The sequence below is a fragment of the Ammospiza caudacuta genome, chromosome 4 (genome assembly GCF_027887145.1).
Source record: "Ammospiza caudacuta isolate bAmmCau1 chromosome 4, bAmmCau1.pri, whole genome shotgun sequence".
NCBI lineage: Eukaryota > Metazoa > Chordata > Aves > Passeriformes > Passerellidae > Ammospiza > Ammospiza caudacuta.
The window spans coordinates 55,728,117-55,746,562 of record NC_080596.1 but is presented as its reverse complement, the minus strand read 5'-3'; the positions used below and the strand labels follow the sequence as shown (position 1 = coordinate 55,746,562).

At 41.7% G+C, this 18,446-nt stretch overlaps 1 protein-coding gene across 6 annotated transcripts in view; it reads left to right on the top strand.

Moving 5' to 3' along the window:
- Positions 1-2,316: 2,316 nt before the first annotated feature.
- TBC1D1 (TBC1 domain family member 1) overlaps positions 2,317-18,446 on the top strand; it is a 98,599-nt gene continuing 82,469 nt past the window's right edge. For 4 of the 6 annotated variants that reach the window (XM_058802974.1, XM_058802972.1, XM_058802973.1 and 1 more), the window contains exons 1-2: positions 2,317-2,623; positions 9,122-9,644. In XM_058802974.1, coding sequence (XP_058658957.1) covers positions 9,228-9,644 — 417 coding nt within the window. In that variant the 5' untranslated portion in view covers positions 2,317-2,623; positions 9,122-9,227. The remainder of the gene's footprint in view (positions 2,624-9,121; positions 9,645-18,446) is intronic. The other 2 variants (XM_058802976.1, XM_058802975.1) reach the window with 2 other exon arrangements.

The following is an 18,446-nucleotide window of genomic DNA, read 5'->3' as shown; positions in this document are numbered from 1 at the left end:
GCTGATTTCTTTCCCAGTATCAAAGAAGAGAAAGAAGAAAGTATTTCTAATTGTGACACTCTAGTATTGACTTCTATTGTTGTGCAAGGATTTCCCAAAAAGTGAGAAATAGTCTTGTTCTCTGTTTCATTACATTTTTTGAAAAGCAACAGTGAAGCAGTAAAAGATCTTCCTAAGATCATTGGCTGGTAATTTGGGAACGCATGAGCCTCAGCAGCATTGCTGAAGTTGTCTGGGTGGGAACCGCAGTTCACCTTCTGCTAGAACATGGTTACCAGAGGTATATAATGCTCAGACAGGCTTAAAATGAGCAAAAGGGCATTCTTGACTCAGGTACTCATATTGGATAATAACTGAGTAAGATCATTGTCCTTAGCTGAAACGTTTTAAAAACTAAGTCAGGCACTGATTGCAAGGAAATGGCATTCCTCTTTCCAAGGACCATAAAGGTGACACCAAAAATCAAGAGGCACTCGTACCAATTCCCATGTCTGAAGTGGAAGCAGGCAACCTCGACCTGAGCACAGGCTGGCAATAAGCTCTTTGGGTGAGCTGCTACTTACACGCCTCAATTCACTTTCCAGCAAAGCGGTAATTTACTGTACCAGGAAGTACACCCAGATGCCTAAGGTCATGGAGACACAATGGATTTTGTATCTACGTGTGTATCTACATTTTGCAAGTAGGGGATGTGCTTGAATACCAAAATCTGACTTGTTTTTCGTAATCTGGGGCAACATCGTGCTTGCATTTAACTGCTTGATTGTTTCCCTCACAGCAACAAGAGCAGATTTCCTGTAAAAAGCTCTGATTCTACAAATGTGCACAGGATTAAAACTAAGAAAATCAGTCTTACTGCCAAGAAGTAGCAGTTGAAATTGAAAATTAATTGAGTGCAGAAGTGGTTTGCACAACGGGGATGTAGGATGCCTAAATCTTCTCCACTTGCAGAGAAGTATAATTGAGTCTCTGGATCCATTCATGCCTTATCTTTTCTGGCAACTGGAAGACCAACTAATACCTACTCTTAAAATGACTTTATGCATATGCAAGTGTGGTTTCTTTGAGGAAGCCATCGAGGTGACTCAGGTAAGCTCCCAAAAGGCTGCCCTGCGGCCAGGGCTGGGCCCACATCCGAGTGGGGACTTGACCGCTTCAGAGCTCGAGAGCCGGGCTAGCTCCAGCTTTGTGAGCCGGGCCAGCTCCAGCTTGGTGAGGCAGCTTCGCTCGCCGGCTTCGCTCGCCACTTCAGCTGACCCCGCCATCCGCACACTATTGCAAGGCGACAAGGACACGCTTCCCGCAGGAGATCAGAGGCTGTGCCAGACACAAGGGGCAGCGCCGCCGAAATGCTCTTCGAGAGGAACTTCACGGGCCAGGGGAGGAGGCTTCAGCTGCCCGCTGTCGCGACAGTAGCGTCCCTCTGTCGCCGTGCCGTCCGCCCCCCGGGGCCGGGACCCGCCGCCTGTTGCTATTTTCCCCGCGCTGGCGAGCGGCCCGGCCGGGTGTGCGGCGCGGCTCCCTCCTCGTCCCGGCCCGCCGGCAGGTAGGGGGGGGCCGGGTAGCGGGCAGGGCAGAGGAGGCGGCGGGCGGGCAGCAGCGAGTGGCAGGAGGCGGTGGGCAGTGGCGAGTAGCAGGAGGCAGCGGGCAGTGGCGAGTAGCAGGAGGCAGCGGGCAGTGCAGGAGGTGGCGGGCAGCGGCGAGTAGCGGGAGGCAGCGGGCAGTGCAGGAGGCGGTGGGCAGCGCAGGAGGCGGCGGGCGGGCAGCCCCTGGCCCGGCCCGGCGCCCGTTACCGGCCCCGCCCGCCTCCCCGCGCGGGAGGTGCCCGGGCGCGCCTGGCAGCCCGCGGCCGCTGCCCGCCGAGGGCACTTCCCTGCGGCGAACACATCCTGCGGCGGTAAGCGGCGCCCGGGCACCCCTGGCCCCAGGCCTGTCAGGGGCGGCGGTGGGGCCCGCCGTGCCCCCACTGTGGGCCGGCCCGGGGCCGAGCAGCGTTTTGGGAGGGTGGGGGGAAGGAGGAAGAGCAGCTCTCGGCGCAGAGGAAGTGAAGAGTTGTGGCGAGGAGTGCGGCACCCGCCGCAGCCGGCCCGTGCCTGCACCCGCGCTGTGAGGGGGGAGCCGCCTCCGGCGCCGGGCGGCTCCGCCCGGGGCCCCGCTCCGTGCCGCTGCGCGCTCCCGGCGGTCCCGCCGTCGCTCCTAACGGAGCTCCCGGCGAAGGCGCAGCTCTGGCTGCGGGAACAGCGCTGCTGCCGGACGGGGCGGCCGGGCGGGAGCGCAGCGGGGACGGGAGCGCCGGTGCCGCTGTTCTGGGAGAGTTGGCTTCTCGTCTCAATAACCAAAAGACCGTCTTGAATTTAATCAGTCAGTGACCTGAGGTGCTTTTAGTTCCTTTTCTCTCTTGTCCGCTGTTGCCTGGCCCATCTATGCAAAACAGGTGGGTATAACTCCTCCCAGAGCCCGCTCGGTCTCGGGGCACCGAGCGGCTTTCCCCGGGGAGCGCGGACCTTTGGCACCGCGGCACGGCCGAGTGTAACTTTCAGTCTACCCACGGCGGCGCAGTGTCCTTATGGCCCTTTAAATTCGCGAACAGAGGAATGATCTCTTGAAACTGCGTTCACGAGAGGTATGAAACGAATGTGGTTATTTATAGCGTACTTTGAAAAGATCGAGGCCTTTGTGTGCTGTGTTTTATCTGGGAGAGAGGCTAACATGGCAGATCTGCTGTAGGAACCTTTAGTAGTGCAGATGGTGGGATTTGTGTCTGCGTTAAGCCCAGAGATTGAATGGAACATCGTGGGTAAATTTAATAAATTGTATATTTTCTGAATAGCGAATACCTCTGAGCTGATGCATATGACTATATTTTTAACAGTACTTTTAACACCCTTTATCAGTGCTGAAATAGAAATTTGTCAAGGGTTGTTATATAGGAATGCTGAAAATCATAGGTAAAACACAAAAGTAGAAATGTTTGGAGGTGAGAAAAACGACAGGATGGAAGGAAAGTGAAACACATTCAGTGATGTGTGGATGACTTGACACTTTTTTCACTTTAATTTGGTTAACTGCAAAGTCGCATGCAGGCATTTTGGCTGTGGATATGCAATTGAATAAAAATGAATGGTATTCATAATGTAATTTACCTAGCAAGCTTTCTTTTACAATTTTTTTTCCTTTTTAGTGCATTACATTCATAGAATAGCTCAATATTTTGTTCATGTTTGTGTGAGGCTGAGTCAGAAGACTTCAATCATCAGCATATTAATGTCCATGGACTTGATTAAGGAAATAGCAACAGGTGTTAAGGACAGGAACAGTCAACTATTTTCTTCATTTGATAGTTGATTGTAAATGTGTATACTTGTGATCAAGAACACACTACCATTTCGTTGCAATTTTTAAATTAATAGTCTATTTATAAAACTTACTTGAGGAGTGATATAAATGCTGACTGTACTGGTAAATATTTTAGGTGTGTTTATTACTGGAACTAGTACCAGAGTATATGGTTATGCTATCCAGCACCTAGTCTTGACTTGCTAACAGCATTTAAGAATAAAGTCTTTTAAAAGTCAGCATTTAATAAAAACTAATTTCTGAGGCAAGTTGGTTTCTGGACTTGTGCATGCTTTTGGCCTCAGCAAACCACAGCTTCAGAGAGAAAAAGCAGATAATAAGTAGCTATGAGATAAAAAGAATATCCTTGCAACAAGAGGGATGTGTCATGCTTCCAATTGCCCATTTGAATTAAATAAAAAAACTTTTTGAACACTGTTCTCAGCAGTGACCATGTCGTGACATATTTAATACATTTTCTCATTTATGTTTTTCTGTATATCCTGCCAGGTGGATGGAGAAATCTGTCAGCTTGAGCAAAGACAATGTAAATTTCAGTTAGGGATCAGAAAGAGAGGGAGACAAGTGGTATTTAGTTCTGGCTAGTGTTCCAGAGTTCTGGCTGCAGGCCAGGGCTCCTCATAATCCTTAAGTAGTATGATATTTCTGCTAAAATAATCAGTGGTGAAGTGCAGTCAGTACCAGTGCCTCTGGTTCCATTTGTCAACAGGGTTCAGTGCTAATGCCATGCAGAGAAGAGCTGAACAAATTTGTGCTGTTTAAGACCAGCTGTTTTTCATAAGAGCTTGCTGTATGCTTGATTTTGTGCTTAGCTTCTTGAAGGGGAGGAAAACTGATTTACAGAAACTTACATAAACTAAAGCTGCTGTTACGTCCTGAGCCTGACCTGGAGTAACTGCGCAGCTGTTACTCAGAAGAACTGCAAAGGTCGAGGATGATGGCATCTTTCTGTTCAGCTCCCAGGTCAAACCCCTCATTTATTCATTGCTGTGTGAAAGCCCTGACTGCTTCCCTGCATGACACATCTTCCAAGCTCGTGAGTTCTGCTGTGAGTCCCAGCACTCCAACTGCTACCAAAGCAGGAAAGGAGCTGGAGGAAGGTGAAGGGTTGCTGAAGTCTGCAGTTACCAATGTTCTGAACAATAGTTTAGAACTTTTGGCTGCTTGTCTGTATTGAATTTAGTCCAGTTGAGAAGAAAGGACAAAAGAAGGATAACACTTCACCACTGTCAAATTTTCTGCAGTTTTTTTTATGGGGGAGGTGATATTCTTTTGGTTTAGAACATTCTCTCTCCTCTCTTTTTTCTGTATTAGTTTGAGCCTATCCCAGATTTACCTGGTGTTCCCCCAGGTACACAAACCTGATTTTCAGTACCTCACTTTCCCAGGTTACTAACACAATAACCTCACAAGATTCTCCTTCCTAACCTCAAAGCTTACCTGACCCCATCTAACTAACTGGCACCTGGAGCCAATACCTTGCCCTTGAAGTGAGAGAAAGTGAGAGAGAGTGAGTTTTGAGGAATGCTGTCTTGAATGAAGCAATGCTGCTTAGACATGGGGTCCAGAATAGAGAAATAATAATTTGTGTAGCTCTCCCTTTGATGCTGTCTTGTATCTGAAGGGGTCCCTTTTAACTTGCTGGCATAACACAGTGAGAATGTAACTTGATTTTGAAGAGCAAGAGGCTAATTATTTTTTTTAATTGGGTTAGGGTTTTAAATACACACTATCAGATTTTGCTAGAGCACGACCATCAGTGTATTGTTGCATGCTTTCTAAGCCCCTCCACTTGTGAGAAGTGGCTGGGTTGATCAGAGCAAAAGAAAAGCTGAGGACAAAGGGCACACATATGTTCCCATGTGTATCTTCCACACTAATAAGTCAGCCTGGTGTTCCCTAGTATAGAAGGTAGGGATAAATAGATTAATGTGGTTTGTGAAAATATCTTATGTGTTAGAGTTTGACTGGCTGTTTTTGTGCTGATGGAGCAAATACAGGCTAAACAGTAGGAGCAATAAGGTTCATATTCTCTATATCTCTATAAACTGTGTCTTAGCTGCAAAGCTGTCAGCTGAGGAGTGCCACTCAAGCTGTTCTCAGTTTTGAGTGCACAGACAACCAACACCCTTCAAAAGATGCTGGTGGAGAGGAGAAAGAGGAACTGTCCCAGTTGTGTCTGTGAGCACTGGGAGAACAACTGGAGACATCCAGTGTGCTGAGCACAGCCTGGAGTAATGAAGCTGAGTGGTGCTTAGAGCTGCCAAAGGAACATCAAAGTTGAGGTAGAAGAAAACTAGTGGAGAGCTGTATTTTTATATCTTTTCTATTCCCTTTTAGGATTAGAGGTGAAATAAACCTTTAATAAGCATGAGTTAATCAGACACTTGGGAGGAAGAGGAAACTTGTTTGAGCCTACTGTATTAATGTGTATGGTAAACTTTCAGGGCACCTGCAGAGCCAAATTTCAGAGGGGCAATCAGAGATGGCTAAAGTTGTTAAAATTCCAAGCAGTGGAGTCAGGGCAGACATGGATGGGCTGAGAGCATGGCTACTCTTTGGATGTAATGTGTGCCTAATTTTAAGGCTGGGAAGAGGCCTGTTGAGAAGAACAAAACTATTCTTAGGTCTGAATTAAGCATATACATAAATACTTCATGGTCTTGAAGTAAAACCTAGTCCTCAGTGGAAACTTGAGGACATTAACACCAGCAGCTTGAAATTGGCATAATTTCTGGTGGGATTTGTTTACAAATGACAGGAGGGGGAAACAAAGAAAGAATGGCTGGGAAAGGGAAATGGAACATGCAGAACAGTAATATACAGAATGATACGGGTTAGATAAGGAGATTTCTGATGCTGCTAAATTTGTGCTCTGAGAAACTTGCACTTTCAGCCTCTCCTAAACATTAGCAAAAAAACCTAGCATTTTGACTTCTACTTAACTGGTTTGATTTAGTAGTAAGTGTTTTTCTTTGGAAATAACAAATTGGAGTATTTATGCTGTTGACTTTGCAAGGTGTTTATTTTTGTTAAAAAGAGATGAATGCCAAGAAGCTTCACATTTATATTAAATACATTCCAGCAGTACAATGTTTGTTTAAGTATACAAGACATAGTATCAGCCTTGGATTTTTTATATACTGTTCAGTCCTCAGAGTTAGCATGCAAAATAATGTATTATATTGTGATATCCATTTCTCTTTGAGACTGCATTGCCTCATAAATCTAGGGTAAAAGAGCAAAAAGAAACTTGAAAAGTTGCTAGATACAAGAGTGACTTTGTTGTATTTCTACATGCCTTTAATTACGTTTTTTTTAAGAAGGGGTCTCAGAAAACACAAATAAGAAATTGGCTACAAAAAGTATGTGGCTAATACATCATTGTCTGTATGGTAGCTCTCTTCTCTTGTTTTCAACTAAGAATGAAGTTTTCCAAGGCTTTCTTATCTGGAGATTATTATCTATACCACTAAGTGACAAGAGCAGTAGAAGCTAAAATCTCGATTTTTATATAGTTTAGACTACACAACATGGTAGTTATGAATTCATCCAATCTTCCCTGCAGTTGCTGAACTATTTTTCACTGTTGCAGTTAAGGAGAAAAAGTTTGTAATAGTTTGTGGAAGAAGAGACCATTCTGATTCTTGGCTGAAGGAAAACTATAATGGTAACTGTGTTTAGCAGTCTGTGTTGATAAGGTGTAAAAATGCTTCCTGCAGCTGCTATCCCATTTAGAACCACAGAATCATTGATGTTGGAAAAGATCTCCAAGATCATCACGTCCAGCACTTGACTGAACACCGCCAGGTGGATTAGATCATAGCACCAAGTACCACATTCCAGTTGTTCCTTGAACACTTCCAGGAACAGTGACTCCACCACATCCATTAATGCCATTTCATGTAGGATGTAATGCATTCATATTAATCTCAAAGATGCTTATTTTCTTGCTCATTTGTGAAATAAACAAAAAAGCCTCCCAGCTGTAGTATACTTAAAGTGAGGTGTACAAATTCTTGATTTTCATGGCTCTTTTTCCCACACCTCCCATGCCCAGATACACACAGAGAAGTTTATGAAAAGACTTTAAAAAATTTGATCTACACATCTAGAATGCTATTTATTATTAATTTGTTGAATAGTATCTTGAAAACTTGCACTCTTGCTAAATTTGCTATTCTTGGAACTGGTAATGCTGGCACAGTGTTTGTTTATCAAAAGATGAAAAAGTTTCAAAGAGGTAAATGTATTCAAAGATGATTTCTGCAGCTCTCTTGTTTTTACAGTTTGCCAAGTACTGCAGAAACATTTTGCCCCAGTGGGACATTTAGAGATTAGTTGCATTTTAAACAGCTCAAAATTAATTTCAATCTTGAAATTTTTGGGGCTTTTTTAATCCTGAAATTTCTCTTCATTTTCAACAAGATGAAAGACTGTTAGAACCTCAGTCTGAAAATGTTATTATAAGAGCAAAAGAAGGACAAAGTTCAGTGGAAACTCTTGAGAAAAACAGTGCTGATTTTGACCATGTTTGTAGATGAACAAAGACAATAAATACTGTTACCACAGTAAACAGATGGCACTTATTCAAAACTTGTTCAAATGTAATTAAAATGTTACTTAAAGATATATTGGTACTATTTATGTTGTTTTTAATAGGTCTTATCATGGGAAACTCTCATAAGACTGTTGGTAAGCTAGTGTCCTTGTATTTAAACACAGGCACTTACAGGCCTGTCAGCCTTGCATCAGTCTCACACAATAAAATGTAACAGCTGAAGCTAGGGGCAATTAAAGAGGAATTAAAACATGGTATATAACAAATGCCAATCTTTGTGTTTTCATGGACGGCATTTAGTGAAATGGAATTTATAAAGAAATGCAATTACTGGATTTCATTACTAAAAGTACTAATACATAATGACAGTAGTGGTCGTGGATGCTGGGTGTAACAGGGTTACAACAGGGTTGTGTGTAACTTGGTATATTCCATTTGATATTTTAAGAAATGAAAATTATACAATGTTTGGCTAACATTTAAGTATTCCTGTCTGGCTGACCAGCGTTAAAATGCAGCCATAATTATGATTGTCATCTGGTTCCAGAATGCTGTAAGGATTGTTGCTTGTGACTGCTGTCTGACACGTTTTTTAGTGATCACTCTGTTGACTGCTGCTAGCATTTTTACATGACAGTGATTTCTAGGGTGTTATTTATTGAAAAAATCTGTTTGAAATAATCACTGAGCAAACTATACCTAAGGAAACAGCTTCATGTTAGTAGCCAAATTCAAAGTTATCCACATATGGACAAGAAAGTTGTCAAGCTGACCCTTTTATTCCCCAGATGTAAAGGGGTCTCAGCAGGCAGTGACTTCAACTGTCATGAAGGTCAGAATGGCTCAGCTGAGTTCTTCCTGTGATAACAGGATTGAAATAGGCCCATGTGATCCACATGTGCCTGCCCATGAAACAGACACAGGTTAGAAAGAATGTTCATTGTAATTTAGTTACTCATTAGATAGTTGAGCTAAGGTTATAAAGCAAATTTTAAATCAGCACTGTCTCTTTTCCAAGCAATGTATTTATTACAATTATGTTTGCTGGATCTGAAATAGTAGGGCCCAGTGTCAAGAGGGGGGAACTTGCTAGATGGGCCATGGTGTCTCTCTTCTGATGTTAAGCTACTAATTATTTGTGTTATTGAGAGTTGGTTTTTCATAGAGTTCCAGCACCTACATAACTCTTTCTTTTCCTTTCAGAACTCTCCTGTTCCTTAATCCAAGGAGCCATCCAGCATGCAGATAATGTCATTCCATGGAACTGAAATATCTGTGAATTAGTCCAGGTTCCCTAAAGGACTGCAAAATGGAGCCAATAACTTTCAAAGTTAAAAAGTGTCAAACATCTAGTGATTTCTCAGCAAGTTTCAGTCTCCAGCTCGTGGGTTCTCTCCCGGTGCATTCCCTAACCACTATGTCAATGCTGCCTTGGATTGTGGCTGAGATCCAATTGCTCAGTGCAAAGTCTTCCAAAGAAGAACCCAGCGCCAGCCAAATTCGACTTTGTGTTTCACCAGCCAGTTTGCGGTGTGAGCCAGACACAGGGGAAACCCAGCAGTGGGATCCTTTAATTTGTTCAAGTTTATTTGAATACAAGCCACAGCAGGTCCACAAACTGATTCACAACAGCCACGATCCGAGCTACTTTGCTTGTCTGATAAAGGATGAAGCAGCAAATCAGCAAAGTATCTGCTATGTATTTAAGGCTGATGATCAGACAAAAGTAAGTAAAAAGAAAAGAGCTAAAGCAAGCATCCCTGGAGCTGCTTTTGTGCTGTTTGAATCCTTTCACTACACTGTAAAGCCTTAAGGTTGTACTCACAATTGGAGACCACATCTCATTAAAACTTACTCACTTTAGTTGAAGTTAATTGCTCAGTGAAATTTGAGCGAGCTGCTCAATATGTCAAATGAAAGGTATGTACATCTCCTACAGGATCAGGGCCTGAAATTCATCAGCTTAAAAACCATTTTAGTTTGTGATGTGGGCTGAAATCTTGACCCTCAAGTCAGTGAGAGCTTTTCTGTTGATGTCACTAGGGCTAGTATTTCACTCTCAAGTCACTGTGAACTTTATCTAATCCTGCACTCAGACCTCTCAAATTTCTGTTTTCCTGATGTGACTGGGAAACAGAGATACCTCCTTTCTCAGAAAGAGGAGAGGGTAGTGTGGAGCCTCCATATGTATCATATCTCTAACAACAGGGCCTTGTGGAAACCTTTTCCTAGTTCTATAATTCTCAAAGCCTGGCAGGCAGTATAAAGAGTGGGAGAAAGGCACAGTCTTTGCCCCTCTGTGACATACAGGCTTGCTGCTGCATAGTGTGAGACAGGAATTGGATATGCATGTCTTTGGCTTAGTCTGCATTTCCTAACCAGTTGTGTCTTTGCTGAAAAAGTGGAAGCTTTAAAATTGTTGATCTCTTCTGTTAGAGAGTGAGACACTGGTTCTCATGAATGAGTAAAATGAGTAAGATTTAACACAAAGTTATTGTGAACTACTGAGGACAAAATGGTGATGTATCCTTCACCTCTTGAATGTCAACTCCGGTCTCCATAATGTTGGAAAACAGAATGCTCACTTGACTCATGGGAGGTGTCCTGCTGAAGAACCCTGGAGGCATTATGTGAATGTACACCACACATGGGATTTATGCCAGCCTGCCCAATAGCAAAACGTTGTACAGTTCCAAATCCGTGGTCTCAAGCTTACAGCTCAAAACATATGGAAACAGCTTTAGTTAAATCGCCCCAGATAAAACTGCAGTTCCAGTAAATTAAAAGGCAAATACATTGTAAATCATAAGCATTCAAGTGAAAAATCCTGTCAAGTTAAATGTGGAATACCAAGTTTATGTATGTAAGAGCAGAAATAAGGAATAGTTATTTCAAAACTTGGCATTGGATAGCAGCTGGTGATGCATTTTTCAGTTTGCATCTGCATTTACTTGTGCTTGTGATTTTCCAGGATTATTGTGAAAACACAGTACTGATCACCTCCAGTACATTTTCTTAAGCATTTTCTTTTGCAACAAAGGATTCCAGTACTTTTTCTTTATGTTTGATCAAATTCCTGGACATTTTTGAAATGATCAAGAACAAACTAAGTCTTTAGTTAAATTTGCAGCTGTGTCTGCATGTTTTTGGAGGCAACACCCACAATTTTTGTATGCCTCCTTTAACTACTTAGCTCTAGGTTCACACAGATGTCCATCCTTTCAAAAACTGCCTTCCACCTGGTCTCTTAACTTGCCTCGTGTGTAAGAGTTGTTTCTCTTGACTTCTTTGCAGTCTAAGTAGACATCCAATCAGCATTTGTGGACCTATGTTTTAACAAAAGGGTAGTGGAAATGCCAGGTGTTCTTATCATCTAAAGTGAAACCCTGCCTCTTTTACTTACATTTTGTGCAATTTCCATATTTAAAGTAAGTTCTTTGTGCTTTGTAGGGTGTTGTTACTTTGCCCTGAATATGGTCATGCAATGCCTTTGAGCTAACTGATGTTTGTGTATTTATCAGGAGGAGGGAACTGATGTTACCTGTTGTGCAGATGCCCAACTTGAAAGGATAGGGAGTGCACATATGCCTTTGTTACAAACTGAAGGAGCTGTTGTTAAAAAACAGTGAGTTGGGATGAAGGATTTAGGATTGTTAGTGTAATTTATGTTCAGTTTCAGAAGAAATAAATTTTAGAAATTGAACTTTTGCAGCCTGTGCAACTCAGCAGATTCCTGTGTTGGCACTCTTGTTTGTAAGAACCCTTTTTTCCTATTTGCTTCAGGTCTGTAAAAGAATCACAGCAGTCCAGATACATTTAATAACAGAATTTACATGTTCATTACAATCTTTAGCCAACAATCTTGGGCATCCAGACTTTTGTGATAATTACTAATTACAATAATATTTTAAACTGCAAGAGCCACAATTCTTTGTGCCTGCATGTATAAATCTGTAGTAGGGTTGTATTTGACGAAGAGTTCTTGGATTAAGTCACGTCTGACTGAAGATTTGAAGTAGAAGGTAATTTGTGGCTTTGCAAATAAGTTCTGTTGTGTATCCTCACCTTAAGATAAGTAGAATAAAAGGGGGCAGAAGTGTGTCTGTGGGAGAAGTACAGTAGGAAGATTAGAATGTTAAGACAAAGGCAGTTGAGTAGAAGACTAAACAACTAAAGCCTTTAAGAGGAGGATAAGAAACTTGGAAGTCATGCAGACAAGCATAGCACTGGAGATGGTAGAAAGTACAGAAATCCAGGAATGGTCAGACTTTTAGCATCAGCGTTGCAATCCATTAACTGTAGTTTTACTCCTGTATAGATAGAGATTGAGCAAGAACATACATCTGCTTAGTGAGGGATTATTTTACTGTTTAATATGAGAGTTTTGTTAATGTTGCTGGGTCATATTTAGCTCAGCTCTAGAGTTGGTGGAGGTGCATGCAATGCCATGCAATGTTTTTCCTGAATACAAGGCTCTTGGGTTCTTGTTGCTGCATTTCCAACATAGCCACTTCAGAGAAGAAATCCGTAGACAGGTAATTAACACTAAGTAATGTCAGGATTGTTTGCAAGGAATTCTTTGTTATCCTGCTCTGTAGCAGTGAAAGAAAAGGTAGTGCCCCATCGTGGTCTTTGTCTTCCCTCTGTAGGATCTGCTGTAATTGTTGCCACTGTACCATGATGGCAATGTGTGGCTCACTTTCCCTGCTGGAAAGCAGTAAGTAGGGAAGGATGAGATGACATTATTTGAAAAGAAGCATGTGAATATGGAGATGATTTCACTCTACTTTGTGCTTAAAGGATGCCTAGAGAGAGCTTCTCTTATGGATTAGAGCCTTCTTTCCAAGTCAATTTGTCAGACATGGGATCTGCAGTGTTTCTTCCTTCATATATAACTTCAGTAAGTTTCCACTAGTTACAGATAGTGGAGTTCCTTATCCTTACACCCTCATTCTGCAGAGGTTCTGATGTGGCCTCATGATTGAGCATTAATGAATATTCTTTGTAGGTGCTCAGGAATGGAGCTGGATTCAATTATATTGCCTGCAGGGAGCTTATGAAGGCTACTTATAGGTCAGGTGAGTAATGGTGGGGGAAGATGGGGAAAAATTAAATCTCCCCTAAATCTGTTTGCAGAATAGTCCCTTCAGGATAAGAACACAGCCTTGCTGAACACCTTGGTGAGAGTGCTTGCCTACTGTAGGAGTGCAATGAAATCATTCATGCTCCACCCTCTGTGTCTCCCCAGTGGCCTCTGGTCTGACATTTGCTTATGTACTACAGAAGTGGGATGCTGTTGATACCACTGTTGTTGTTGAAAACTATATACTTTAAAAATTATTGGCATTTTAGTCCTGCATTTGAGATGTGCTAGTTCTAAACTGTTTGGAACTGCAGGCGAGGTGTGCCATTCCTTCCTGAGCTCATTCTCCCCAGCTTTGCTTCTGTATGAAGCCCTGTTTTATCACATCATTCCCTCCAAAAATGAAAGAGATAAATAATGTGCGGCTAAGGGCATACTGTAGCAGGGATTCCATCTCCAGCAGATGCAAAGTACCCAAAACATTATGGAGGATGAGTAATTGCTGTTCTTATTTTCAGCTTGGAAAAGTAATTCCAGATGTCATTATGTTGATCCTTCTTTGGTGTACTGAAAAATTTGTTTTACTTAGGTATATTTAATCTTACTTGATGGATGTTTGGGCTGGCAAATGGAACATGGGTCACTAGTTTATCTGACTCATGCCCTGAGCTAGTTTAGATTTAAGGCAAGTTAAGGTTGTGCTGTCCTTTATTGTGCTTTTATATTTATTGTAAATTAAGATTAACAGTTCTAAATTTAATGGTTTCACAGAGGTCTGAGGACATTCAGTATCTCAGCCTTTTCCCATGTCCCGTGCTCCATTCAGCAGCAGGCTCACATTTTCCCAAGCCTGTCTTCTGTCACCTACATAGCTATAAAGACTTTGCTAGATTCAATTCCAGGTGGACTTCAGCTTTCCTCATCATGTCTCTGTCTTGGGCTGGCAAATTCTTATCGAGGCTCTCTGGAAACTGGCTGGATTGACTATGCCCTGCTGTGTTTTTCCTGCGGTGGATATTTGAGTGGTTGAAGTTCCTCATCAGGAGCAGGGTATGCTAATGTGAGGCTACTCTGAGCTGTCTATAGAGTGCATCACCCACCTATTCTTTCTGATCACAGGGTAAAATAAATTCCTGTATGTGGAGCCGAAATTGGCAGACAACGCTGTCATTTTTTAGTTTATTTTTTTTGGTGAAGCAGATGCTCAGAATGCTTGAAAGTTTCCCCTTTTTTATATTGTGATATGAACTGGAGGTTTAGAGAATTTGAGGGAAAGCCTAGAAACTTGAGCCTGATGCCTTGCAAGGAAAATATTTCTGTGACATTACTAATGGAGAACTGGAGTATGAAGAAAGGTAAAAAGTTCAGTTCAGATTTTTAAAGGGTTACATTTTGTACTGGTGGTTTTTTTTGCGTGGGTTAGGGTTTTTTTGGTTCCCAAGAGTCTGTGCACAAGTTGTCATAACAGCCTGTAATATATGCTTGTGTTTACCAGAGCAGTTAATGCTGTGATGGCAAAACACTGGGTAGAACTTCTCTGCTTAATAGAAAAATATTGCCTGTGATTTAAACAGGATCACAGCTGCACAGGAGATGCACAAGTCTGTGTGGTGCTTCTGAATCTTCTCTGTGGTGTCATCAGTCAGGGGCAGGTTTGGGCCCAGGCAGCTGCAGGGTGTTACTGTGAGAGTTGCAGTGTCTGTGTGGTTGCAGCAGACGGGGACACCTGCTGGAAACCTGGGCCTGCTGATTGACTTCACCTGTGCCAAATCTGCCCCAAGGCAAGCACAGATAGAGCCCATCTCCTTATACTGAGGAACTTCTGGAAATGCAGCACCTGGTCTCTTGTGGAGCTTTTTAGTTACAGCTGTGATGCCTTCTGTTGTCTGATGTCTTCGGGTTTTTTGTTCACCCATTGCTTCAACAGTTATTTTGCTTTTAAACAACCTTCACCTACTTTCATGAGTTAAAATAGCTTATGCACTTAAGTAGATCACGCTGTCTTACCTGGAATGCAGCACTCTGTTACATGTTGTTTATTATCTGATTATGTGCTGAAGAAGCTGGTTTCAGATAATCAACACTTAGCTCTCTGTGAGGCTGAACAGAGCTGAACTTCACATTATTCATCTATAAAAGGAATGGCAGGGGCCCAGTGAACTCCTAAGCAGTTGTTGTGAGGCTTGGCTTCATGGCTGTCTATTCTTACACAACTTGTTTTTACTTTGGACTTTAAGGTATAGCCTCACTAAGTATCTATTTTTAATAGCACCATTCCCTTTCTTAAAAGAATTCAGGGAACATAATTTTAAAGGTAGAGGTGATCTTTTTTTCTGTATTTTACTGACTGATGAGTCAAGGGAGATGAAAACATGGTTCTTCTTTTGCAAAAAACATAAAACAATGAAACAAAATTAAGTAACTGGACCAATGTCAGTGCAATTGAGAACTTAATTCGGCTGTTTTTTGCCTCCTTATGCACCTTTGGGGGTTTTGATTGAATCTGTGTAATTGAAAAGTGCTAGCACTGCTTTTTGATTTAGGACATCTCTCCTGTCTCCCAAATACTAACTGAAGAAAATGTAAAATACAGAAGGAGAAAAAAAATGCAGCAGAACAAATGAAAAATCCAATACATATTTGTGATGTGCACATACACAGTCCAGTTTATAAAGTAGGTCACAGTTTAGCTGTGTAAATCCTAGCAGAATATCCTGTAAAATGCAACCAACCAGCTGTGCTTTCAGTACTCTCACAATTAATCAAGCTTTACAGGCTTCTTGAGCGTGAGTGTGATGACACCAGTTCTATCCTGGGATCTGTTTGAACAATCCATGTATGTGAGCTATTCTGTCAGGGACCTTCCGTGGCCAGTGACCCGGTCCCTAGCAGTGTTATTCCAAGCCTTTATGGGGCTCTTGTCAAATCTTTGAGTGACTTTGTGACGTGCTACATCAGTTAAGTGCTCATGTGTTCACTCTCATTTTATAAAAAATTATTGTGGCATTTCCCTAAACTTTTTGTGATTGCCATATGGAGGAAGTAATTTGTGCAATACCAGTGCTGTTGAGTTATAGTCAGAGGTAATGTCTGATCAAGGAAGATGAAATTAATCACAAGGTTTGCAAAAAGAGTTGCCTATTCCCTCTCTTGTGGCAGCAGCAACATAAAAATTATATATTCTTGTGATTTCATATCTTAGTATAGTACTTGTATAGTAAACTGCATCAGATAGCATTTTTCATGTACTTTTCTACTTGAATAATACTGAAAGTAGCTGTGTTCTACTTGTGATGTTACATGCACTTGATTTTAGGGTAAGAGTTCATGCCAAAGCTATTTATTGTTCAAGGCTATTAAGGAACAAGGAAAAGTTGTTCCTTCACTTTTCCTGGTGGAGATTGTAGCAGAAATACAAAACAGTAGAACTGAGGCAAAAACATAATTAGTGGATTTATGATGGCCTCTCATCTGATTACTGACCACTCTTTTTGTCTTATTTGTGGCCTATGATGTCCAGCACAGGTGACTGGAGCCATGAATATCTAAGCATCCTCTATATCTGTAGAAGAGTTTTCTTTAAAAGCTCCTGTTCACACAGAGAAGAGCTTCTGTACATATCTCCAAAGAGAAGCTCACTCTTAACATCTTAACCAAGTTAGTCAGCTTTTCGTGGCCTTGTAATCCTTTGTTTGCTGATTTGCACATTCCCACCTTTCTCCCTATTCTTTATACTGTGGTATCACTCAGTGGTATGTTTCAGAGTAATTTGAATATTCCAAAGGAAATCAACGTCCTAACATGATCACAGAACAGTTTCATGTGCACTGTGTGAGTCAGAGCATAGCCACCTAGAGCCTGACCTCACATCCCCAATTCACTCAGTCTTAAACTGCTGTGGGGTTTTAGTTCAAGTATAATCTGTGATGGTACACTGAGGAGATTTTATAGCTGTCCTCTGTCAAAAAAAGGCAATTCTGTTATTCTTTTCTCTTCTGATCCATCCCTTGATGTTCTTCCTTGGTGTTTTCCCTTGTGCTGGCACTAATGTTTGTCCAGCTCTGTGTTGAGCTGCTTTAGGGGCTAAGGTAAAAGAAATTAATTTCATTTTTCTCCAAAACCCATTTGGTGCACCTTGCTAGATAGCCATAATGCTTTTTGTCAAATTTCAAGTAGACATAAATTTTATAAATAAATAATTTTATAAATAAAATATTTTGGGACAAGGCTTTCATAAGCAGGTGAGGGAAAGAGAGTGTCACACCAGGAGTACTCCAAAGGGATTGGGCTGTGGAGCAGAAACCTATTGTTCTTTCTTTGTAGGATGACATAGATCTTAAAAGTAAGACTGTGAGGATGGAGGTGCAGGGACACTTGCAGGCTTCTTTGGTCTCTGCACACAGAGCCACCGTGTTTGGAGCACAGTGTTTGTAACACCAAGGTTGTGGAGTCAATCCCCAGATGGGCCATTCACTGAATAGCTGCACCTGGTGATCCTTGTGGGTCCTTCCCAGCTCAGAATATTCTCTGAAAGTGTCACTGACCTTGAAATCTGTCATGCTAGTCATGTGTGAGAAGAAATCACTGCATAGTTGCCTAATGAGTCCAAAGTAGCCTTGCTCTAAAAAGACAAACATCACATGGTGGGTGGTCTTCAATTGGGAAACTGACTATCCAATATTGCCTAAAGACCAATCATTTTAAAAGTCCTCAGCTTCACAACTTGTAGCAATAACAAAATATTTAGCAACAAAGTTATCCAGCTCACCTTACTGTGGTGTAGTAATCTGATTTCTGCGAAGGTGCTGGATGCGAGACACAAACGAAGTGAATGGGTCCCTCAGTGCCTTGCAGCCTCATCAGTGCTACCACTTCAAACAAACACCCAGCAAGCAGACAGGGATGGGCACATCAAAAATCCCAAACCAAACTGAGAGACTTGTGCCCATGGAAAAGTTCTGATTGAGAAACAGAAGGAGTGTGGAAATAAAAATTGTGTATACAGAATTAAGAGTTCAGAAAATATTGTTTGATTTGTAGAAATATTGAATATAAGCTGTATACACACTACTATATAAAGAAATACTTAATGATGAAGGAGCTCCAGTGTATTTTCTGAGTTATCCACTGCTGAGGCTTAATGAAGTTAAGACTAGAAGAAGTTTGGAAGTTTGAATGCTGTTTTGTTGATCTCTGAACTCAAGCCAGAAAGTCTAATCTAGACTCACTAGATGGTTTTTATTTTTATAAAATTTTCATAATCTAGACTCACTGGTGGTTTTTATTTTTTAACTACTCAACACTCTTAAGTAATACAAAGTATGCACAGTTGTGAAGTTCTTAAATTAATTTTGTGGATACTTGGTGCAATGGTAGTTGTATGCAATTTAAAGCCAGAAAGTAGAGAGGGGGGGAAACTGCTTTGAAAATAAGAGTTTTTATTTT